The 27,084-nt window shown below is 37.1% G+C and overlaps 1 protein-coding gene across 4 annotated transcripts in view; it reads left to right on the forward strand.

The window, feature by feature from the left end:
• The window catches only part of LOC141900770 (structural maintenance of chromosomes protein 6-like), a 255,440-nt gene that overhangs the window by 194,576 nt on the left and 33,780 nt on the right, over positions 1 to 27,084 (forward strand). For 3 of the 4 annotated variants that reach the window (XM_074787796.1, XM_074787797.1, XM_074787799.1), the window contains exons 21-25: positions 1,248 to 1,385; positions 2,662 to 2,777; positions 12,179 to 12,278; positions 14,848 to 15,006; positions 23,092 to 23,244. In XM_074787796.1, coding sequence (XP_074643897.1) covers positions 1,248 to 1,385; positions 2,662 to 2,777; positions 12,179 to 12,278; positions 14,848 to 15,006; positions 23,092 to 23,244 — 666 coding nt within the window. The remainder of the gene's footprint in view (positions 1 to 1,247; positions 1,386 to 2,661; positions 2,778 to 12,178; positions 12,279 to 14,847; positions 15,007 to 23,091; positions 23,245 to 27,084) is intronic. The other variant, XM_074787798.1, reaches the window with a different exon arrangement.

Raw genomic sequence — 27,084 nt, forward strand, 5'->3', positions numbered from 1 at the left:
CTTTTTTGTCTGGTAGAATCAATATTTCTTGTGACCTGAAAATACGTCGTAGAAAACTGTACTCGGCGTATAAGTCGAGGTCAATAATTTAGTGGTAAAATCAAGGGTTAAAAACTCGACTTATACGCCGGTTTTTACGGTATTTATAGTCTAGCTATTTGATATATGTTATCATTGTCATAGGATTCATCTCCTTACGTGGGATTGGGGTTACCCAGTCTTTAGCCCACTTGGGACTTGAGCCTTAGAACTTGTGGAATTCGGATAAGGTCGGATCAATGTGCATTCATCCTTTACAGTGTCAGACAGTCGCTACTCTTTACCGTAAAAACCAGCATAAGTTATTTCAGCCCTCATTTTACCACTCATTGACCTCGACTTTACCGAGTAGGATCTTCAATCAAAGTTGCAAGAAATATTTGCTCCAGTAATAAAGGATTTAACAAAAAAATCGGACATGAAATTTGGATATGATAATACTGATAGTAAGCTTAGATGATTTTAGAATTTTCAGTTTGTTACGATTAATAGAAAAAAAGTTTTCTAACCCCCAAAATTATGCACTAGGGAGCTGCAACTGTCTTGTTCATATATTTTTATGACTGTAGGTGTCCTGTTACTGTAACTGCGCCGTGTGTGTGCGCTGTTTCACTGGATAGCTCCACCCAGCTTGTCATTCAAAGATTTGAAAATTTGAAGAATGCACTAAGTAAATTGCTAATTTATACACAAAGGGGGGCTTAAACCATAATTAAATTTAAACCATAGAAATAAATATGTTGCACGTTCACACATATCCTTGACAAAAAGGAGGGTCCAAATCGGTTAACTGACTGAGATAATGGGGAAACACTAGTTTCAACTGCTGGAGCTCTTCACTGCGCCGTGGGTCCAGAGATACTGCCATGTCTGACAGATGATTGCCCTTTTATACTGGACGTCGGCCTTAAAGGTTTAGTCTGTGAACAGCTTTAAAACACCCGTGTTGAATCATGGATGTCAAGCATGGCCAATTTACTTTTCATGGGTTCTTGGCGATTATGCCGAGAGCAGGCTGTATCCAGTGGCCATGGTAAGTTTACTAACTGACGTTTTACCTTGAGGTTAAAAAACTGAAATTAGTTGTACTTTAATCAGGGTGCCGTCTATTGGGAGTCAACGCTGTGTGTAAAATTCATTATCATCATATGGATCATTGGACCTTTATTTCATTGATAAATGAACTTGGCTTAATTTGGGTGTTTTAGGATGAACTTGCTCAATGTGAAGATACCGTTGATACAGCAGAGCGTGAGAAAAGACATTATGATACCAAGAAAAAAGAACAAGAGAAAAAAATTAAAGATATTCGTACACGTCTGGATAAGGGAAGAGAATGTCTCGCTGTAAGTTTTCACAATTAGTATGAATGAAGATGGCAATTGGTGACCATTTTTTGCCACAATCGCTGCTTTTTGCAAAATTCTGATGTTTTGAGGGGAAATCTTAATGACCCTTTTGTGATTTTTCTTGATCTTTCCCATGTATATGTATCCTTCATGCGCCCATCATCAAGAAAAATTGGTTCGACTGAAAACGAGGTGGCTGCCTTGTAACCATTTTAGCCACTGAGGTACAAGAGGGATCTAACTGGCGTGTCAGCATTGTGTCATGTAGGTTTACCGCAAACCAAAGCACACCCTTTTTAGCGACAGCTTCGCTTGTCTATTGCCATGGCTTTGCTGCTAAATAAAATGCCTTAGGTGAAATTTCATTAAACTGTTGCTGAAACAAATTTACATTCAAACATGCATTTTCATCTTAAACTAGCAAGCATCCTTTTACTCTTCGATAACCTCGAATAATGAGCTAAGTTTATGCCATTCTTTAAATAGCAAAAATAGCAGTCTTTTCACTGGAAGTGGTTTTTATCATGTAACATGTGCATACATGTCTTTTATGTACATGTAAATGTGATACATGACGACCACCTGTGATCAACAGGTATCTAGGAGGTGTCTAAAGGGAAGCCACCACCAGTGCGCGCTCAGGCTGGAATACTTTTTAATGCTCGCTGATTGGCTAAATAGACAAGTATGTTGAAATCTAAAAGAAATTATGTTATTATTTAACAATCCAGGCCTTTGTAATGAACAGTGAAATTAGACAAGGGAGGATGACGAAAGATTCGAAAAGTGGGGTTTAATACATGAGGAACCCCACCGTTTGTCAGCGTATCATTAACAAATCTATTGCGAGTAAATAGGGCAAGTGGCAGCCAGTCAATGTAATCTATCATAAAAGTATATCAAGTTATACTGCACAAGCTCTTCTTGGGAATGTTATATATATATATATATATATATATATATATATATATATATATATATATATATATATATATAAACATTCCCAAGAAGAGCTTGTGTGACAAAACAGTAGGTGCGTTATGAATCACGCTTTTATGTGATGTTTTACACATCAAAGTACACCTCCGGATCTAACCCGTGGAATGTAGTCAGGAGCCATTCGGGGAGGTTTTAGCTACAGTGCTAGCTTTTTAGCTTTAGTTTGAAAGGCTTATTTTCTTTGTTGTGCCCAGATGAACGATTATGTTGCCTTTCATGCCTATCAATCTTAAAGCGATCTGCTTTTAATTAATTTTTTGTATTGACTTTTTAGAAAGATATAATGATGGCTGAAGAAATTTGTCCTAGAATTAATACACGCCGTACTGCTCAGAACTTAGAAAGTGAAATCAACCAAATACAAAAGAGGATTCTGTCAGAGGAGAAGAAGTAGGTGTATTTATTGAGCTTTAATTTGGTGTGAGGATCAAGGTACAAAGTTGCCACTTCTCCGGATTTCTCCGGAATTCCGGATTTAAAAAAAATCCAATTTCATTTCCGGATTTTCGGGAGAAGTCAAATAACCACAAAAGAAAACATCGCGAAAATAATAAAATCAATTCGGGATTCGACCCTAAACATCAAAACGTGACGGCTCCGTAGAGTGTTCGAAAAAGCCGTATTGTGCTGCCACGTGGTGGCAACAACCCCGCAGTACACGATTAAACCATGATGACGCGACGATCGAAATCGACTGACACTTCATTTGTTTTTGGCTCTGGTTTATATATGAGGTGTATTTGACGGAAGCAATCGCTATTTGAAAAACTGATCTAAAGGCGGTAGTGAAAGTGAGGCCTATAACGCGTATTGCGCCAGAACGCATCTCCTGGCGTTCTAATTTCAAAAATTTTTCTGGGGGAGGGCCCTCAGACCCCCCCCCCCCCCCCCGACTTATTTTCCGGATTTTTAGCTTCACATAAGTGGCAACTCTGAAGGTAGGTAAGCTGTCCATGCCTATTGTATACGGAGGTGAACAGCTTTCAAAAATGGCTGCCAGGTCAGCCATCTTGAATTTCTAGTACAAAACGGCCTGCAATTATTGATGCAATTTCATGATACTAGGTGTAAGAATTTTGGTAGGTGAGATGTCTACCCATTATTGAAAATTGAGTTCAAGTATGGCAGCCAGGGTTGCTATCCATCTTGGATTTCTTTTCTCCACGATACCTACACCAATTCTTTATGCATTTTTTCATGTAGTGTGATCTTTGGGGCAGCTAAAATGGGCTTGTCTTTTCATGTAAGGATATATTAACAGACAATGAACATTATCTCCACATAGCCTATACTAACTATTTTAAAACTTGTTACATCCTTACACTGTCAATCTTTCTGTAAAACTTGCAATACTGGACGTATCGGCCCCACTCCGCGCGGTATTTACGCGAAGCAGCAGAACACAAACATGGCCACTCTCTCAATTTTCAATGATAGAAATTGTGTGTGCATTTCAATTATTTCGGCTGTTAGGGTTTTAAGGCACAATATAAGTTGATGATGTGATATGGCGATGTTAATTAATGATAATTCCGCAGTGAAGCTAGTCACGAACGGTGCCGATTGAGTGTACAGCTGCCAAAAACACAGATGTGCGTAGTTGCGTAACTATTTGCAGTGATAGTATATTGCAGACGAAACATGAAGCCTTAACGGCCGTTTAAAAAAAATTATACCAATCGCAATTGTAAAATAAAAATGAGATAGAACCTAAGTTAAAATTCTGGCCATTTCTAAAATGTTATTTCTAATTTTTAGTCAGTGCGGAACGTTTAGTTTTCCAACAATATTGAGGGGTGGTAGGTAGTCATGCAATTCAAGTCATCATTTATTACACGTTACTTCCGTGTTGTTGAAAATCTCGCAAGTCCTGGACCAAACCCCAATGAACAATGTGATCTGTGTGCTGGCCACAAATGCGCACAGATCACACTACACTACCCATTACACTCTCCAGTACCCACAGCTTTCATATATCCATCCAAATATTTAGTGTCTTTCTTCCTGGATTATTCTTCAATTGCGTCATGAAGGTTTAAGGCCCATGGGCCTCTTGTTATAGCAGTGAAACTCATGACTGAAGCCTGTATAGGCAAGTTATGTGACCACACAGAAACGCCTTAATAAAGTTTAAACCATTTCATGATGACACGAAATATCAAATTGTAAATGGTACTGTCCAGCCATGTTACGATTTCACCGATTACGATTTTATTCAATTTCACCACAGTTATTTATTTGAGGAAAAGACTTTTAAGATCTATTCCATACAAACGTGGTTAGAAAAATATCGGATCCTCATTACGTGGTTACAAAATATGCCTAAAGACCAATACGATATGAAAATACTTAGTTATTCAGCCGTTCAACGCCACTGGTGACCATATACAAAATCAATGACATTGAAACTCACCATTATCATATAACATGTCACATGCTACTATTTTGAAATTCATTGTGGTTACAAAATATGCCTCGGTACCAATACAATATGAAAAAAGCAAGTTATTTAGCCATTCAAGACCCCTGGTGACAATATATAACAACCTATATAACAACCAATGACCTGGAACCTCTTCAAAATCATAGAACATGTCACAAGCTCTAACTTTGCAATTCATTGTGGTTTAAAATATCCAATGGTACCAATACAAATAGGTATATTGCATATGATTTAATATTCAACTCCCCCTGGTGGCGAGAACAAAAACCTAGGTAACCTCAATTCCACATGATGAGAAGGAAACAATGGCACGGATACTATACATGCCATGATTCGTCCGTATTTAGGGTTTCTGCTGCTTTCTGCTGCTGCTAACAGCTTATAAACATAATTTTCAATTATGATAAATATATCTTAGCGCCTGACCATTTAGAATTTGCGTATAGTAATTTATGATAAATTAATCCCACGTAATTACCGGGTCTAAACAGCGACAAGAATGACTCAAAGAATCGTCATCCATTGATAAAAGTGCACCCCGAAAAGCTTAAAATTTACCGGACGACCTTAAGTGTCAACCCAACCATAAATCACGGATTCGGATAGACAATCAGTCTGAATCCGTCATTTCCCGCAACCAATAACTACAGCCGGTGCACAACAAGTGTCTTATTAATGAAAAAATATGGCGGATGGTTGAAATCATTTTGGGCTTAAATTAATCGCTAGTTTACGGACTTAAATGAATTTCATGAAACTATGATCCTTTAAATGAGTCAATTGATTAATTCTATTCGTAAATCAATTCACGTTGGCTACATTTCCTGAAGAATTCTTGCTCAAATCAACGTTATATGGACAGAAATGGTAGGAATTTTTTGATGGAATTTTACTCCCGCGTTCACTCGACGACTCAGATCGAGACACTGACAGCAGAGTTTATATAATTTAAGGTGAGAATCCGTTAACCAGGGAATGTTTTACATGATTTCTTTATGATATGAGCACATATAGAGCAAATGAGTACTTGGTGAAGCAATGATCAGTTGGCTACCTACTTAAGGCCTTGGCCTTTGTGGGGATACGCCTTGAGTATCGCTAACTAAAAACTTGAAGCGAGAGATTTTTATTGCAAATGAACTAGAACATGGCAGATTTAGGTTCCAATTTCCGGTTCATCAAGCCATCAAACGAGTAATTGAAGAACTTGAATTTGTCGATATCCCGTATTGCCGCGATGATTGCTGATTAGATTTCGATGATGTTGTTCACCGAAATCAGCAGATTTTACACATCCATGAAGTGTTCAAGGAAAACCTTACAGATGCATCAATCAGGTGGCGCCTATACATTACAAAGATAACATTCTGCGCCTGAGATATTAAGATCCGTGGATTGCTTGTTAAAGTTCATCAGAGACTTGTTATGGAGTAAACTGAATAGCCCTAAAATACCAACTCCACCAGGCTTAACGGTGATCTGGGAGACAGTAGTAATAGATTTTTCACGATAAACGAAAGATTTAAATTGGTCACCTGAAATTTCTATTATAATTTCTTTCGCTCGTGTATGATATTATATAACTGAGTGATTATTACTGCTTAATTACAGGTGGAAAGAGGTCAGATGGCATGAAAATCGACTGTGGCTAACTAATTGGTGGGGGTAGATAAAGCGTTGAGGTTTCAAAAGGTGTGGCCAAAATGCTTGTATCATCAGGGGTAGACAAATTATCAGAAGATTAATGGAAACTTCACCTTGTTGATTGTCAGTTGATTTTGCTGTAATTATTTTGTCTTGATAAATCGACACATAGGCCTAATTCATTTCAAAATCAGTGTTCAGTAGATTTTCTTTCAATAAAATAAAAATTTATTTGACTAATTTTTATGTATCCAAGATTGAATCAAGATTGCAACTGAGATGTAAACAAGTTAGACTGTATTGCTTCAATGCTTTGACGAACTGGTGGTAGCCCTTATGGATCCACATATCCAGCATATTGTTGACCCAGATTTCGCTTCTTGGAAATAGTCATATGTTATGGACTGATTAGCTCAGTAGCCCTACAAGACGCTTGTATTGATGTATGGTTTAACTATGTAACTCATATGGTTCTCCAGTAACGCTACCTATAAAATGCTGGATAAAGCATTTTCATCTATATTGACTTCTAAGCATATAAATAGATTTCTATACAAAGTGGTTCACATGTACCTGGAAATACTAAATACAACGAACCCCGCACATAATTAGTTCCTATTTTAACCACTAGTGGGCGAACATTTTGAACACTATAGAACGATAACCACACTCAAACGTGGTGAACGGATAATAAGATAAAACCCACTATCTACAGATTAAAAGAATTTAAAAACAAGAATTTATTTATTCAATCTAAAATATATATAAGACACGATGTTTCGATCTCACCCTAGAGATCATCGTCACCTGACAATGATAAAAAAAATACTTGCCGGTTAAAGGGTTAATGATGATTACAGCCAGCTATTTCCGCATGTTTATTCCTTTTCAAGAAAGTAAGCCAATTTGCTTTATTGCTAGCTGTCCATACCATTCTACTCTTTTTACGAAATACTAGAGATCTAATGAACTGATTTCTGATGATTCTTAAGGTAAACATGAAAATATAGCTGCAAAGCAGCGATGACGGGTTTTCTGCAAAGCCATTCAGGATGTTGGGAATTGTAGTAAATTAAAATACCGATACATAAGATAAAATGCATTGACAGATTTGAACCTATGCAACCACTGTGTAAACTTCAAATGTGATTCAGCTTTGAAACCGAACATAGGCGGACATACAATCAACAAGTATAAATTTATTCGACCAGGCATTTATTTTGGCATTCAAACATCATGATCCTTTATTATCACCACGCTAAAAATGGATCTGTCCTATTAAGAACTCATCTTAAGCACCTGCTGAGTCAATAAGTTTGAGTAAATTTATGATTATGATTTGGAAGAGATTTAAGAATTTAATCTTTTTATTGAAATATTTGAATAAATACATATATTGTAGTGTAGTTCCAATCAATAAATTATGAATTGATTTGGTCTGGGTCTCGACCGATGTTGATTTCGGCTTTTATGTTTTACAAATTCTATACTGATGTATATATACTCTATACTGATATGTATAAGATCCCTTCTCACAGTATAAGCATCATGAATTTCAATGAAATTAGCAATCCATTCAGAACTACAGGTCTCAGTTTTCGGGGCAAAAATAACCTTTTTGGGCACAATAAAGGTCACACGACAGCCGTCTTGTTTCGGTTATAATCTGTTGAAACAGAACACAAATTTGATATGGCCGCTATCAACGGATTCAGTGGCGCAACCGTACTGTATTCGATAGTGCTTGGAAGACGCCGCAGCAACCACACGATACTTGCGTAGAGTCAACGTATGTGTAATTTGGTCTGATGTGTCACAGGTATCAGGGGGCATCAGAGGAAACGATATCGTGGTGGTTAGAGGTGTCACATTGTCAGAGGTGTCGGGGATATTGGACATTGGAGGATCTTTTTTGCTCCTTGCTCCTTAACCGTTGGCGATAGAATTGTGGTTGCAGTGTGTGGATAGTAGCCCTTTACAAGGCACTTGTATTGATGTGTGGTTGGTAACTATGGTTCTCCAGGAGCACCACCAACAAGTTGCTGAAAGGCATTTTCGTTGATATCTACCCAGTGAATGAAGGGATTTCTATGAAAATTGATGCACATGTTCCTGGATATGAAATACAACGAACCCCTCATATAATTAGTTTCTATTCTAACCACTAGGGGGCGTAAATTTTTTTAAATGATTCTTGCGTCCATTTTCTATGTGTAATTCAGTCATTTTATTATAGAAATAAAAAAAACCTGGTGTGAGTACATATACATATGTTAGTACGCTGACCGACAAGAATAGTTCATACAACCGCCACTAGGGAATGGCAAAAACACTGTATCTTTGTTATTCTCGATGTTAAATGAAGAAATCCCACGCTTCGAATTTGAAATTATACGATCAAATTTATTATAAAGAAACCACAACATTTCGGCTGTTGACTAACAGCCATCATCAGGTGGAATGACCAGAAAAACAAGTAACAAAGCATATAAACTCACAGGATCTAAAATAGAAGCAGTGTGTCAGAACTAAAGATAAACAGACCAAGCAATAAAAAATCAAGGGGTACCGTGGAAACCACAGCAATTCTAAACAGTTCAGATTAAAAACAAATTATGTAACTATGTGAAGTGGACCGAAGAGGGTGGCGATAACAGAGTGACACATAGTGACATCAACCCAAATCTAATAAAGAGTTGATGTGTCTGGATGATAATTGGTTATGTGGAGAAAAACCAGTATATAAATTAGTAGATAAATTGGATTTCGAAGGTTTACATATAAGGGCTGATTCCACTATGTGTCTCTTATGAATATCTTTACAAGGATAAATAAGTTTCGAATTCTGAAAGTCAAATTGGTGATTGGTTGTAAAGACATGATTCGCTATTCCACTCTCAGGCTTTTTCGTTGCGGATATCTATTTTGTGTTCTTTAATACGCTGACTGAGATTACGTCCCGTTTCGCCAATGTACATCATATTACAGTCTTTACATGGTATTTTATAGACCCCGGAATCAATTAACTCACTGTTGCGTTTATTTTTGGTTAAAACATTAGTGAGTTTGTTATTATACTGAAAGACTAATCTAGTGTCGATGGTGCTTAATGTGGGTTTAAAGCGTTCCAAGTAGGTAAATACGGGATTATAATATTCTTTTGAGCTCTGCGTTTTGTAGTCAGGTCATTATGTCCAAAGTGAGAAATTCGGGCTTTGAAATAAGCTTTGTTCAAAATTTTGTCTGGATAGGCTAGTTTCTTGAGAGGAGTTCTTGTATGTTTGATTTCTTTATCTAAAAACATTTGATCACAAATACGTAGAGCTCGAAGAATTAATCCTTGGGCTATTCCAATTTTGATGTTCAAGGGAGTAAATGGGAAAAAATGAAGATAAGCTTCAGCGTTAGTCGGTTTTCTATATACAGAGAATTTCAAATTTGTTTTTAAATTATGAATGAGTACATCGAGAAACGGGATGCAATTATTTTCTTCCCACTCAAAAGTGAAATTCAAAGTAGGATATAAAAAGTTCAAATAATGTAAGAATCCATTCACATTAAAATCGGGGGAAACTAAACAAAGAATATCATCAACGTAACGTCGCCAAATTTTGGGTCTACGTTCAGTGTAAAGAGGAAGAGTTTCACTTTCGACATGTTCCAAAAATAAACCAGCAAGAACAGGAAAAAGTGGATTCCCCATGGCCATACCAAAAAACGACCTGACCACGAAACGCAGAGCTCAAAAGAATATTATAATCCCGTATTTACCTACTTTGGAACGCTTTAAATCCACAATAAGCACCATCGACACTAGATTAGTCTTTCAGTATAATAACAAACTCACTAATGTTTTAACCAAAAATAATCCTACTGACCGATGGTCCTTTGTTAGATTTTTGTTCTGTGTAATTTGAACATATACGTTACTGTTGTTTTTCCTCGAAATTCTCATCCCCTCCACCAATCGTATTCAATCCCACTCCATACCATGCTTAATTTTTGATCGAGCCTTATAGATTTCAAGCCTCAGGATCTTTGACCCCTCAAGTTTGGAATTGAATCATTCATTAGCCAGCCTTAGTCTTCTGTAACACTTATATACACCGGCTTGCGTTACACTGTTACTTGACTTAAACATTTAAATGTATATCCATATTCATATCAATGGTAATATTACGAACAATATTCGTAAATTTTAAACACTAAAAATCAAATCAATAGAGTTGTGTCATAAATGGTGATGACATGTGATTGAAATTAAATCGTTGATGAAGCGATTACTATAGATTATTAAGAACTTTTGATATCTTTTTTTTAATAACCTTTAATTTCTCAAAGATAGAATATCGCACTGTGCACTGTACATAACTTTAGATTAGTAATTACTGAAGGAATGAATATTGGGCCTAAATTGGAAGTTTCATAATTCAGATAAAAATTCATGTTTATAGCAAAAAGGACGCAGCACTCTCTGGAAATAGTTGTTGGTGCTAGCACAGGAATTTTGCAAGGTGCCAGCGCATTACAAGTTGAGGTATAAGCCACTGAAACTTTCAACTTCATGACAAACTTTTCAGAATAATTATTACAAAATTTTCATTTCACAATCTGGTGCCCAAGGTCTTCCATCAACAGCGTGCTGATCTTGACAAAACTTGGTATGTAGATATTATGGGCCAAGGGCTAAAAAGTTATGAGCCAAATTATTCTCTGAGGGGTGCATTGACGAAACTTGGTATGTAGATAAGTTCGATTCCCATTCTAAACCCTCACCCTCTAAATTTGGACCATCCAGCCCCTGATCATACTTGAATAGTGGAAAGCAGAATTTCCATTTTTAGCTCTAGGTGATAGAAGTTGATCACAATAATATCAAAAAAGATTTTTGAATAATATTTTATCAATTATTCATTCAGATGAGTTATTTTACAAGGTGAATTAATATGCGGATGACAACATCACTTAGTGTGAACAGGCACTTTGCACAAAGGGTCGTAGCGGTCAAATTCCATGTTTTTTTTGGGAAAGTTAGTTGGAGTCTTTAAATTTGAATGGCATGCAATAATTCATTTACTGCAGACGTATTGCGAAGCTACAGTCGGTGTCTAGTCATGTCAATGTACGTGAGGCACTGGCAGAACACTAGTGTCTCACACTGCACATGCTGGAGTGACATCATATGGTCATATTGGCGTGCGCGTTATGAATACGCGCGTTTTTCATACATTGAAAGCAGTGAAATAAGTTTTCTGAACAGAATAAATTTGATCATAGATTTTTATTTAAGTTATTATCGATTCAATTATTATTAAAAAGTCTTTGAAAGTGATACACATTGGTCATGAAAAGTCTCGGGAAGGCCCTTGGGTCCGTCGATATTTGGTCCTCAATTATTAGACATAGGCCTGAGAATACTTTCTTTTTATTATTCGACTACTATTCATAGTAATAAATGGTTTTTGGCGATTAATAGGCATAAATGCGTCTAAATGCGTCTATCCTATTGTAATACAAGCTGAAAACACATTCCAATTCAACTTCTCTCAAATTCTGCCCCCTTCATCCAAAACTGTTCCAAAAAGGATTCATCCAGCTTAATTCCGGCCAAAAATCTGGAAGTTTCTATCTGTTCTATGTTATTTCTGGATATGAATGATAGAAAGATGGACATAGTTTGCTGAAGCCTGTTTATTCTTATTAGCCGTGGCAGCAAGGAAGAAATCACACAGAAGTATGATGAAAAGAAGAAGGGCTTTGTGAAAATAAAGAAGGAAGTGAAGCAGTTCAATAACTTTGTAAAGGTAAACTTTTATCAGTTTGTTGCTACATCGCATTAAGGCCAATTCGTCAAACTTGTTTTAGCCTTACCACTATGTTTTTCATGTGTTTATATAGCTGTTGTGTAATCTGTGATATATTCAGTGATATAATTTTTCACTTCTTAGGTTGAAAACAGTTGTTTATATTATTTAATTAAAAAAATAATTTTTTTCTTGATATTTCCATTTTAATTTTCAATCTAATGATTCGCAGAGTTTTCAATTCATTTGAATTCAAAGTTTTTCCACAGTCTGCTGTATTGATGGTTGAAAGATAATATATTGCCTTAAAAGTTTTCTTGGGGGCCTTTAAAGTACTTTGGTGGAAAGTGCCTTACATGACATTGAATTTTGGATGGCCATGAGGCTGTGGGTAGGCCTATTGAAAATGAAGTTTCTTGCTCTTCCAATATGGCCACCACGATATATTAATCAGTGTGCAGTACTGTATATCCTTGCATAATTGTTGAATTTCTAGACCTTAAAATCAGGTAAATTTTCCAGGGTAGACTTTCACACAAATTATCCTTTTGGAGTCTTAAAAATTTCATTGCTGTCGACCAATTCAATCCGAAAAATGTATTGCTAGAGGTAAAGACATAATGACATGGTCGGAAGGTAGGTCTATGTCAATAAAAAGAAGATCTGAAGAATACCAGGATTGACATTTGATAGCTTCTGCCATCAACTGGTATTATAATGAGATGCAGACTTTTACTCAGATTATACTTTTCAAGTCATAAAAATTTCATTGCTGTCGACAAATTCAATTAAAAATGTATTGCTAGAGGTAAAGACTTAATTACAGGGTCTGAAGGTAGGTGTCTCTCTTTCCAGGCAGGCATCAGCGTGACCACATCGCATTCACGGCACAGGTGTCATATATAACAGCTATGGTGTTGTAACTCCATCTTTAATCCTACTTGTGATAGACTTAAATTTTTGGATTCAAATTCAGTTGTTCGTGTTTGTAAATCAGGATATTTCTGCAGTTTTGCCAAATTTCCCTTGACAATGGCAACCCTGATGGGTATAACAGATGCATGTGTAGAACTGTGGAAAGCCTGATTTACATATTACTCGAACATTCGAATTAGAATAATTTTTCGACTTTGAAATCATACTTAAAGTTACGCGTTTTCACGGCATATTTTCTTAAGTGAAAATGTGATTATGATAATTAAATACTTCTGATTCGCTGATCTACTTCACTGCTCACTGCTGATCATTAAAGTAAACCTCATACAACCCATGTAGAGTTGTAATTTTTCTCAAATGAAAATGATTGATCACTGGGTCCTGCAAGAATTTCCGGATGTGATGGAGAGTTCACTGGAACTTCAGTGCGAACTGCAATTGCAGACCTGCCCTAGACACCTGACTGTCTTGTTCATAGATTTCACATTTAAAACATAAAACTAGCCTCATAGCCTGCAAACAAATTATAAGTGATAAGATATAAAAGATCTATAATTATAAAACAGTGACTCTTGGTAAAACATGTATTAATGTAACTTTGAATATACCAGGGTGATCAGGTGGCGTAACGCGACTTTCTAGTTGTTACTTATCCTTCTCGGGGTACTTTTAGCGATGGGACAATTAGATAAATGATGACAGGACATTAGCAAAACAGAGTGAAGCTGAATCAGCTGACAGGCTGCTTGTAGTACAAATAGAAATTCTTCGATAAAGTTGACGGTACAACTTGATCAAAAGTTGTTCATCTTTTTCATGAATATGTTGTTATTCCTGACTCCTCGGAGGTTTTATTTGTTGATGAAAATTTCATGATATGAACACTTACCTTTCCTAAATTGTGTAGCCATCCAGACAATGTTTATTTTCAGTCAAGCAACACAATCGCTCGGGAAGTAATGTTATGTCCATTTTCAATTGCATTGGGAAAGAGTATAGTGACCTGTAATAAAGCCACTCTGAGTACCGCAGGTGCTCAGCTATAATTTGGGGCCCCCTCTGAAAAATTGTCCATGTGTCTAAAATTGAGATCATTTTGCGTCCTTAAGCCTCAGCCTGTATATATAGAATTTTGAGTAGTGAGTTGACATGTTGAACTACTTATTAAGAAAGTGCAAGTGGATTTGGTATTGTTTTAACTCGGGTGTTTAAACAACCACCTTTGAACAAAATGATGACTGCGTTGTGGGGGGCATACTATATTCACTTCATTGTCTGTCCGTCCGTCTGTCCTCAGTGGTTTCTGTGCCCTAGCACCTAAACCCTTTGACAGATTTTCTTCAAATTCAACAGTTGTGTTGTACTACTTTATGAGGTTAGTAACTGATTGGATTTTGGGGTGTCACTGGAAGTTATTTTGTAAATTTCATTTCCAGGCTCTAACTCATAAATGCTATAAGATTAAGTTCCTGAAATTCTATGGATGGGTTATCCTATGGACCGTGGGTAACTGATTACATTTCGGGTCCTGTAGATCAAAGTTCGAGGTCACCAGAAGCCGTTCTGTATTTTTTATTAACTGCCTTCATAAATAGTCGTCTTCAGCGACATTCTAGTTTCTATATATTTTCAGAATTTAAAAGCTGTGATGAAACATCGCCAAAAACAATATGAGGAATTTCGTCGAATGATAGCAATGAGAGCTCGTTATTTCTTCATCATGATGTTAAGCAATAGAAACTATAATGGCCACATCAAATTTGATCATGACAAAGGACATTTGGCGTTATCAGTAAGTCTTTCTTCAAGAAACCAATTTTAAGGATAATTAGAAGTATGCTCATCTTTCTACAATTTCATAATCATTCAGAAAATCCAACTCTATTCCGCATTCAAATCGATAAGACCAAGGGATAAGATTGATTTGAGGTATTTGTTCCTGCCAGCTCCAGTCGCGATCTGTGCTACTTATGAAAACACGATTGTACTGTGTACATTATAGGTATCGACTCTGAGCGGGGAGAGTATTTTGACAAATATAATCCACAATCAATGCATCATTTGCCAGTTTATAAAAAGCTGTCAGGCTGGCTACAGAGCCCCTTGAGGCTCTTGTTATTTATTTGTTGTTGGGAATACATGCGTTGTTACGTATATTCATGCCTCATGCACATCACACAGACTCGCTGCTATATTGTGTATGATCTATTCACTTAAACTGCAAATGATTCTAAAAGCTGCGAGCTCTTGTGGTAAACACTAACAAGCGCACATAAATTCTATATCTTTGAAATAATGAGTAGTCCTTGAAATCTTTGTGAATAGAAATGCTTAGACTCTCGCAGTTGAGCTGGTGTTTAGTCTTTACAGTATGGATGAAACATGCACCATCATGTTTACTTAGAAAGTCTGTATTAAAAATGTCGTTTCTTGTTTTAGATGCTAAGGACTAAATTTCTCTTTGTTCTTTGTTTTTTTAGGATCAACTGTGATCCTTATAGTATGGTCCTAACAGTAACTTTCTGTTAACTCTTGGTGGCACAAATTGTAACCACTGCATATCAAAGCTGATATTTTGCCATTAGGTGGGAAATAGGTGTTGAAATTGATATGGCAAGTTTCGTCCATCAGCTCTAAGCCGTTTGGAAGAACTGGGAGAAAATGTGCAAAATTTTAATACATTTTTCACCATTCTACTAATCGATGCTGGACCTTGTTTCATGAAATCGCATGGAAAGCCCTTCAGAAGGACATCACTTGGAAATCTCTCTAGAAGGGCTTTCCCCGTGACGAAGTCTTCATAATGGTCTGGAGACCTTTCCGGAATTAACTTGCTCACAAAATGCCATGCGCGTAAACTCGTCTTTTGTACCATACATTTTCGTTATGCAATTAGTGCCAATTAAAACGTTACCACACGAAGATAAAACGGTGAGATGAAACTGTGAAACGTTCCAGTTACGCAGTCAAAGTTTGGCGTTTTTTTTTCGCGAATATATGTTCCATCCGGAAAATGAATACCTCATTCTGCGGAGTTCACGTGGGCTCATTCAGCTAATCACTGCTCTACAACGGAGAAGGCCACGGCCTGTGTGATTGCGCTTGTGACGTCATGGTGAGAAAGCTGCGCTCTGATTGGTTGTTGAGGGAATACCCTCAGCAGCTGGAGTATTCCCCAAACAACCAGTTTAGCTGAACAAGAAATTGCACACAAGGAATACACGCCATTTTGCCGTCTTGGGTAAGTAAAGTTCATTTTATTTGCTGAATATGGTAGAATTCTCTAATGTAGTGTATGAATCCAGTTAAGTATGGGTCCAATGTTGATGGAATTCTGACTTTGATTTATTCCGTCAATGTCTTAAGCACGCAAAATTCTTACGACGAAAAGTAAATTCACAACCTGACAACTGTGGTGTTAGCAAGTGTTTTCTGTCGATTTCTTACGACAAAAAGTCATTAACCTAGGCTTATGATTAACGGAGCTACATTGCATCAATATCAAAGTATGCAGCGTAATTTTGAGTTGCTTATGATTTATTTTCAACCGCATTTGTGTGCCCTTCTAATTATTATTAATTATCAAATTCAAATTTCAACTTAATTTATTTCGCCTGGGAGACGATCTGCTCTCAGCCGCGTATGGGCCTATGTAACCATAAAATGAGTAAAATATTTCCATTTATTTTCAGATTCATTGTTCTCAATCTCTGCTTCAGGATTCCTGCTTAGGTGAGTTTTTGTCAGTTTTTCTGTCATTTCAATATGGGACGGGGGCAAGTTATTATGACAGTTGTCGTAGACCTGCATGGGGTTGGGGGGTGAATGAAAATGGCTTGGCCAGGTGGGAGCGTCTGCCCAAATTTTTCTTAGGCCTTGACTTAAGATTTTTTTCGCAACCAACGCCAAGGGTAATTAGATCATAGGGTTTTTCATGGCCGGCCAGATAGATATCATAACTTGACAGCCCTGACAGTGTATTGTATACTTTTTAGTTGTATTTTGATTAGGCAGAAACTAAATTGGTACATTTTTATCGCTTCAGATTTTGTCAAATTGATGTTGAATGATACACCATCCCGTCTGCACTACACAGTGGTTTCTTTTCGTCTATACTACAGCAAACACCGCTTTCCTCGGAATAGCTTAAAAAATCGATACTCCACTGGAGTAAAGGCATTTCCTATCTAAAACAACCTAGTGGTACCAGCACGTGCAGTAGTGATAGATCGGACATTGAATTTCCCTCAGACCGCACATTTGAAAAAAAGTTGAAGTTAATACAATTCAAGTCTCAATGGTCTCACTTTATATAATATACTTTTTGTTGGATTCAAGTCTCAATGGACTCAATGTTCGTCAACAACTTGTTGGCAATCAATCTGTTGTGCATTTTCAAAAATATCGAGAGTTGATTTTGATCTTATCACATTTTGATTTCACATGTTTTCATTCAGCCACCTATCTTCAGTTCAAATCCAGAAAATAAAGGGCATGGTTCAATGTTTATTTTGGTGCGACCATATAATTTGTTGTACAAGTTAGCTAAAACGTCCAAGCTTATTCATACTTAGCTAGTGACAACGACTAACCTTTACCCTAATAGCAAAGACAGTATTGTTGATTTTTGGTTTACCTTTGTCAGCAGTATGAGGTTGGCATTGACCCAATTCATGTAAAATCGCGGTATGTTTTTTTATGTGAGCATTTTTTTCATTGGTTCTCGGGTTAAATGACGTATAATCGATGCGATTGAAGACATGACAAACCTCCGTCGATGACATGGTCAACTTTGTTTAGATTCGACGAAAAGCTGTTTTTGGCGGAAAAATTCATAGCTCTTGCGTATAAAATTGAAATGACTTCGATTGGGGGCCGTTGTCTCTACAAGCGAATGTGATTGGCTGGATATACGGGGAGTACAGGTGAGAATATAATTATCTCACATATGGCCATAAGTATTGTTTCATTTTAATACCCGGTGATTGTGTTAATTGAGATTGAAGTGAAGCGAACGTTCACTACACAAGGCCTCCACGTGCGTGGGAGTGCTTAGACTGTTGCACACACAAACACACGCTCATACAGACTACTGTATGGTGATGCTGTAACGCTGCTTGGCACGTGCACGTTTGGTATGATAACAGGCTGAATAATCGTCGTAGCAGAAGATGAGTGCTGTGTTTTCTGTTTGATTGAATTTGTAATGAATTGTAATTTCTTGTGACCCGAAAATGCTAAGCTGCAAACTATAGGGATAGGTCGAGGTCTGAATATTGTAGTGATAAATTCCAGGATTTAAAACGATCTAATGCTACGCCCCGGTGTTTTAGCTTCCGCGGCCATACATTGGAAGAGGTTTCGTTTCCAAGACTCAATATTCAGCCACCCTCTGATATGTGACATATTAATTTTATTTGAATATTTTTTCATATTGTGAAAAATATTTTTTTGAAAATATAAAATAGTTTCCCTGCCGCTCCTACTTGTACCCTACGAAATTTTGGACGTAGACCATAAACAAATGTTTATCTTCGGTCTTATTTGACTACAAAATAATTCTTTAAGAAAGATAGAATACAATATAAACTTCTAGAACTTTGAAGTCACGAAAAAGATTTTTCAAGCAATGCCCTTACTCCAAACAACCTCAATCTTTCAAGGTAAACCACACTTTGCCCATGGGCAATTTATTTTATACTTTTAAACAGGTCCTTAACCCTTACAATACCACTTCTGTATGGCATACGGTACAAATTGACAAGCTAGCGTACCCGTACCGTATGTGATACGGTATCACTTAACCCTTCTTCTAGGAGGGCATATCTATCAGTATCAGCCGGTGCTGCTATCTACATAAAATCCAAGATGGCAACAGCCAGGAAAAAACAATTTGGCTGGATGAAACGGTTCAGCAGCTTGTATATGATGCTGACAGTGATGCTGGTGACTTTGAATTTGGTAGCGAACAAATTGAAAGTGACAACGAATATGACAGCAGCAGTTCAGATGATGAGATTTAGTCAGAAAATAGCTTTATAGTGCCGGCTATGATTTTGACGATGAAAATGAAATCAGTGACAATTTTTTTAGACCCTGTTGATACGGTTTTCATGGCAACAGACACCAATAACAATAATGAAGAACCAGAAACTGTCCATCCTCAAGATCACATATATCCAAATAATTTGTCTTATTTGTAAGCCCAATGGTTATCAACACCATGGTATACAATGTATCAGTGTATGTCGATTTTGATCTAATCACATGTGTTTCATTCAGCAACCTATCTTCACTTCAAATCCAGAAAATAATGAGCATGGTCAATGTTTATTTTGGTGTGACCATTGTTTGTCATAATTTGTTGTACAAGTTAGTTAAAATGTCCATGCTTATTCATACTTTGCTAGTGATAATGACTAACCTTTAAGTCCTAATAGCAAAGACAGACTTGTTGATTTTTTTTTTCTTTTAAACAGGTCCTTAAGTAAAATTGCTGAAATATTTTATATTGTTAACTGTGTTTGTAATGAAAATAATGTGTTATAATCAGGACTTTATGTAATGTTTATTTTTCATTGAGAGATTTTATATTGCAATATTTTTGAAAATGTTTTCAATAAAGTTTGAATAAGTTGGACGACCATTTTTTGTTAACCCACTTGGGACTTAAGTCCCAGCGGGCTATTGCGTTCACTTTTCGTCCGTCGTAGTGTACGTCAGTCCGTCCGTAGACGGAATCCAGTTATTGGAAGTTTTGAAGACGCTTCAATGTAACATCTTGATATTTGGTTTATACATGTATCTTCAGCCCAAAAACTGGCCCTGTCAGAATCAACATGGCCGACTGGCAGCCATTGTTGTTCGTCAAAATCAGCACTTTTTAGCCCACTTGGGACTTTAGTCCCAGCGGGCTACACATGTATCTACCCTAGACACATCTTCAGCCCAAAAACTGGCCCTATCAGAATCAAGATGGCCGACTGGTAGCCATTGTTGTTCGCCAAAATCAGCACTTTTTACACATTTTTGAACTTATTGAGGGAAATTTTGAAGACCCTTTGATCAATTACCTTGATCTTTCGGATATATGTGAATCCCCCAGGGCCCATCAGCATAAAACTGGGTCGATCGGACTTAAGATGGCCGTCCTATGACCTTTTTAGTGCCCAAAAAATGTTAATTTTGGCCCGAATTCTGAGTCCTGTAGCTTCCTACTGGTTTACCATTTCTCATTGCAATTTGTGATAGGTATTCTTTGGAAAGGGATGTTTTATACCTGAGACAGGTATTTTTCATCAGCCAATCATGACGCAATTGGCGGCCATCTTGGTGTCACCAGTACTCATTCGTAAGTGGGAAAAAGTTTTTCCACATTATATTGATACCTAAGCGTATTTTGTTACCACAATCAATTAGAAAGTTGTAGCTCATAACGTGTTCTATGATTGTAGTGAGTTTCAAGGTCATTGGATTTTGTATATGGCCACCAGGGGGCGTTGAATAATGCAATATCTTAGCATTTCTATATTATATTCGTGCCTATGCATATTTTGTAACCACAATCAATTGGAAAGTTGTAGCTCATGACATCATCTACTATTGTTGCGAGTTTTAAGGACATTGGTTATTCTATATGGTCACCAGGGGGCGTTGAATAGTAGAATAACTTAATATTTCCTTATTATATTGGTACCTAGGCATATTTTGTTACCATGATCAATTACAAAGTTGTAGTTCATGACATGTTCTATGAATGTGGTAAGTTTCGAGGTCATTGGGGTTTGAATATGGTCACCAGGGGGCGTTAAATAGTAGAATAACTTAGTTTTTCCCTATTAAATTGGTAACGAGGCATATTTTGTTATCACAATCAATTACAAAATCGTAGCTGCTGACATGTTCTATGATTGTGGTGAGTTTCAAGGTTTCGCATTGGTTTTTGTATATGGTCACCAGGGGGCGTTGAATATTGAAATTGTTAGATTGTTGAGCATTTGGAACCACTTCCCAAGTGGGCATGGTGTCCCTGAACTCCTAGTTACACTTTTTGAGGGAAATTTTGAAGACGCTTTAATCAATTACCTTGATCTTTCGTATGTATTTGAAACCCAATGGCCCATCACCTTAAGAAAAATTGGGTCGATCGGACTCGAGATGGCCGTCCTATGACCTTTTAGTGGCGAAAAAATGTCAATTTTGGCCCAAAATCTGAGTCCCGTAGCTTCCTACTGGTTCACCATTTCTCATTGCAATTTGCGAAGGGTTTTCTTTGGAAAGGGATGTTTTATACCTGAGCCAGGTATTTTTGATCGGCCAATTATGACACAATTGGCGGCCATCTTAGTATCATCAGTACTCATTTGTGGGTGGGAAAAAGTTTTTCCATATTATATTGATACCTAAGCGCGTTTTGTTACCACAATCAATTGCAAAGCTGTAGCACATGACATTGTCTATGATTGTGGTGAGTTTTAAGGACATTAGGTATTTCATATGGTCACCAGGGGGCGTTGAATAGTAGAATAACTTAGTATTTCCTTATTAGAGTGGTACTTAGGCATATTTTGTTACCATGATCAATTGCAAAGTTGTAGTTTATGACATGCTCTATTATTGTGGTGAGTTTCAAGGTCATTGGGTTTTGCATATGGTCACCAGGGGGCATTGAATAGTAGAATTACTTGGTATTACCATATTAAATTGGTAATGAGGCATATTTTGTTATCACAATCAATTACAAAATCGTTGCTGCTGACATGTTCTATGATTGTGGTGAGTTTCAAGGTCATTGGATTTTGTATATGGTCACCAGGGGGCATTGAATATTGAAATTGTTAGATTGTTGAGCATTGGAAACCACTTCCTAAGTGGGCATGGTGTCCCTGGACCCCTAGTCATCATCATGAAGTTTTTGTTGTGGCTGTTACTCATCTGTTTTAAGAGGTATTCACTGATATGCAGTTTGATATGCAGTTTGAAACTGGAGTGGTTGGATAGAGCATAAACCTGAAAAGGATTACTTGCAAAAAGTTTCAGCTCATATGGATCTTTGAGAAAATAAGCCCAGAAAACAAGCATATTTTAAAATTACGATGGTATCGAATTCTAAATTACATTTCAGCACAAGTAATGATATATACATATATATTTGTTATACATGTAAATGTAATTGATACGTTTAAAAACATGGATCCACCCTGCCCGGCGAGGCGGGACCTGTTCCTTTTCCCAAACTGGAACTTCCGATCATCTCGACGAAATCTCAAGGTCCATGGACCTCTTGTATAGAACTGTTCTACCTTTGTACTTGTGACTCCGGGAAAACCTATTACAGTCATACCATGATTTAACGCCCCCCGATTCTACGTTTCATCCCCGATTCAACCTTGTCTACCGCCTGGATTTCAAGGGAAGCTGAACATTCGTATTTAAATTGTACAGGAAAAACCCTGACTTACAGCCCCTTGCTTACTGCCACCACCAACGTAATCTCCTATTACAATCCTATACAAATGTACAATATTTCCCGATTGACCGCCAAAGAAAGGTTGAGTAACTTGATCTTTTAATATGTTACGAGACGCCACCATAAAACTATACGATGACCTCACTGTGTTGCAAGTCTCGCCCTCCAGTAAGGTACGGTAATTGAAACAATTTTATTAGATGGCATTGACAGCCCGAAACGAATTGAATAATCGGTAAAAGAAAAATGGGAGGAATAAAGATCCATCCATATATATATATATATATATATATATATATATATATATATATATATATATCATATATATATATATATATATATGTATGTATATATATGTATGTATATATATATATGTATATATATATTGATATTTTTGAATCTTTGTAGGTGCAACCAACCCTAACTAACGGAGAAGGTTCACGAGATATGAGGGCACTCTCAGGGGGAGAACGATCATTTGCTACTGTGTGCTTTCTGTTGGCTCTTTGGGATGCAATGGAATCACCTTTTCGATGTCTAGATGAGTTTGACGTTTACATGGTAAGGTTGATTGAACCATTTCACACTTTTATGAGGCCACCGGTAGGCTGAGCCTATTACATTACAAATGGAGCAAATTTAATTGACTATGGATTCCTGAGCTAAGGCCTTTTGACTGCGCACGCTAAACACACAGTCACTCGTGACAGCATACCAATGCTCACATTGGCGTGCGCGTTATGATTATGTTTTCATACCGTGTTTGAATGAAAAGTTTTTAAAATGATATATAGCTGCCAAGCAGCGATGACGGGTTTTCTGCAAAGCCATTCAGAAAGATGGGAATTGTAGTAAATTGAAATATCGATACATAGAATAAAATGCATTGACAGATTCGAAACTTATATGCTACCACTGTGTAAACGTCAAATATGATTCAGCTTTGAAACCGAACATACGCGGACGTACAATCACAAATATTAATTTATTTGCGTCCAGGCATTTATTTTTTGCATTCAAATATCATGATACTGTATTATCACCATGCTTAAAAATGGATCTGTCCTATTAAGAACTCATCTTAAGCACCTGCTGAGTCGATAGATTGAGTGAATTTACAGATAAGAACGTATTATGATTTAGAATAGATTGAGAAGTTTATGTTTTTATTGATATATTTGAATAAATACATATATTGTAGTGTAGATTCAATGAATAAATTATGAATTGATCTGGTCTGGGTTTCCGGCTGATGTTGATTTTGGCTTTTATGGATTAAAAATTCTATAGTGATAAACAATTGATGCCTGCAACAAGTGTGTAAATCAAACCTATTTCACTAGTTGCGTGTGTTTCCTAATAAACGGGAGAGTCACTCTTGATCTGAGTTATTAGAAAAATAATGTTCATTTAGTTATAGAAATGCATTGCCTTTTTGGAAATTCTGTAATAACATTTGTTCTGTCCTAATTTTTATTACTGTATGAACCAATGATATGTGAATATGATGTAATAAAATAAATTTGAATTTGAATTAAATTTGAACATGAGAATCAAGCATAACTTGTGTTTTTTCAACTTCTCTTTTGTCAACAGTTCCAGAGTTTCAATTACAATAAAATCCAAATTGGCGAAAAAGTACATAGGACTAAATGAAATGAACTGTTAGTTACTGCAAACCTATTCCGGTGTTATGTCGATCGTGTTGAATCACTTTCCTCGAGTTGAAAGAATCAGATCTTCTATGGTGCAACATCGGTCGAAGAGAGATATCTTGGTGTTGACTGTCCTTGACCATCTAACTGCATGCTTTTGACATTGGAATCAGCATCATACCCATTTGAACTGCAAAATATTCATACAACATGAAAACCTACAGTACATGTATACAGTAATCAAACTTACACCGATGTTGGATATTTGAATGAACGTTGGGCTTACTTCAGTATTCTAAAGCAGGAAATAATAAGCCCAATCAATAGGCCCTATTCCCATTGGAACAATTGTATAATGCGTACGCTATACTGTACTCTTATCAGTCAAGAATGGAGAAATCGGTATATCAAACCTACGAACAGCAAAATGTACAGGCCTAATGATTTCTGGTATACAAGCCGTGACCACATGAACGTTTTGGTTTGACTATTAATGTCAGCCGGTCAGAGAAGGCCTGGCCAAATTTAATCACATGGCTCAAATCAATTAAAAAAGTTGTGTTTGTAGTACATAGGCATGGTAGGCTTGTCGTACTCACTTAATACTTAAAACGCTGTTGTTACCTGTACGTGACTGTACGGCGATTTGTACAGGTTAGCCGTATGTGGGTACGTTGACGCTCAGACATGCAATATTGGGATTCGAAACCAAACGAAAAAAAATCCAGTTGTAGTCCAGTGATTTACCCACAGTGCCACAGAACGTAACTGCAGGGTGGATGAAATTTGATTTACAAATAGCCTAGCCTCACCTAACCCAAACTATTCTATCACGCATGCGCGTTTGCAGATTATAGAAACTCACATACGGCGTTTTTAGGGAACTCACGTACGGTTAACCTGTGGATATCACCGTACAGTCACGTACGGGTAACAACTTCGTACTTAAAAAATGGTATTGGCTACTAGGAACTCACATACGGCGTTAGTAGGGAACTCACGTACGGTTAACCTGTGGAGATCACCATACAGTCACGTACGGCTAACAACTACGTACTTAAAATGGTATTGGCTACTATATAATAGGCCTATAGACAAATAAATACCGGTACTGCGGTAGGCTTTCTTAGCTTCCACACTTCACAACCAAACCAACTGACCAACCAGTATATTTAGTCCCAGTGCGCACCAACCGGCACAGGCCTAACACTGTTTGTCAACTGTGTGTACCGTAGTAGGCTATCAATAATCACCTGATACTTTTCTGTCGTTTGTTTTCTCTCTGAGACGAACGTAATTCTAGTAGCCCTACGCGACTCAACGACCTTGATCTAAACTTGATCAATTCAAAATCTGTTTATTAACGCTTTTGGTTACATGAACTGATCAGCAATATACTTAAATGAAATAACCGGAATAACAAGAAATCTAAAATATTAAAGAGCTAACAAACAAATGCCCTGTCAGAAAGGCGAACGCCGGACTCGTAAACTCATGGACTCGGACCCGCTGAGCAATAAATTCATAAAATTCACTTTGAAATTGATTGTGGAGAAGAGAGGGAATTATTCGATAGCTCTTCCTCATAAAGAAGAGAGAAATTTCGGAAAGAAAACACAACATGGCTACTAATTGAACGGAGCCAAATTTCCAATGTTTACGGCTCGACAGTGCCTTTATAACGTGGATTTATCAAAATTCCCATGCAGTATCTGGAGATTGAAGTGAGCTGAAGGATATCATACGGATTGTATCCGCAACAGCGGTAAGGTAAGGAAGCCTTTACACTTTTAACAAAAACTGTGTGGAAAAGGGTAAAAAAAAATAATAATCACGCGAATTTCAATAGGGTTTTCTGTGAAGAAACAGAAAACCCTAATAAACTTTCAATGAATATTTCATCGTGTCCTGAAAAATACTAAGTAGTAGACAACTATGAATAAACGTCGAGATAAATATTTCTTCAGCTGGTAAAACCTGGGGTTGAAGACTCATTGACTTAACAGTGGTTTTTACTGTATTTCGTGTGGCCAGGCTTTTTAGCCCACTTGGGACTTTAGTCCCAGCGGGCTATTGCGTTCACTTTTCGTCCATCCCTTCGTCCGTCCGTCCGTCCGTAGACGGAATCCAGTTATTTTGGGAAGTTTTGAAGACGCTTCAAGGTAACGTCTTGATATTTGGATTACACATGTATCTACCCTAGACACATCTTCAGCCCAAAAACTGACCCTGTCAGAATCAAGATGGCCGACTAGCAGCCATTGTTGTTCGCCAAAATCAGCACTTTTTACACATTTTTGAACTTTTTGAGGGAAATTTTGAAGACGCATTGATCAATTACCTTGATCTGTCGAATATATGTGAATCCACCCAGGGCCCATCAACATAACAAAAATTGGATCGGTCGGACTCAAGATGGCCTCCTATCCCCTTTTTAGTGCCCAAAAATGTTAATTTTGGCCCGAATTCTGAGTCCTGTAGCTTCCTACTGTTTTGCCATTTCTCATTGCAATTTGTGATGGGTATTCTTTGGAAAGGGATGTTTTATACCTGAGACAGGTATTTTCATCAGCCAATTATGACGCAATAAGCCTTTTTACAGTTTCCAGGCGCCATTTTTTTGGGTACCCGCCGGGTCCGCATTGTTGAATTTTTTGTCCCTATTTTTCTCCGGTTTAATTTCTTTATTTCGTTCATATCTCTGGATTTGATAAAGATAGAAACAAAGTAGAAATATCGATGAACT

The sequence above is a fragment of the Tubulanus polymorphus genome, chromosome 2 (assembly GCF_964204645.1).
Source record: "Tubulanus polymorphus chromosome 2, tnTubPoly1.2, whole genome shotgun sequence".
NCBI classification, from domain to species: Eukaryota; Metazoa; Nemertea; class Palaeonemertea; order Tubulaniformes; family Tubulanidae; genus Tubulanus; species Tubulanus polymorphus.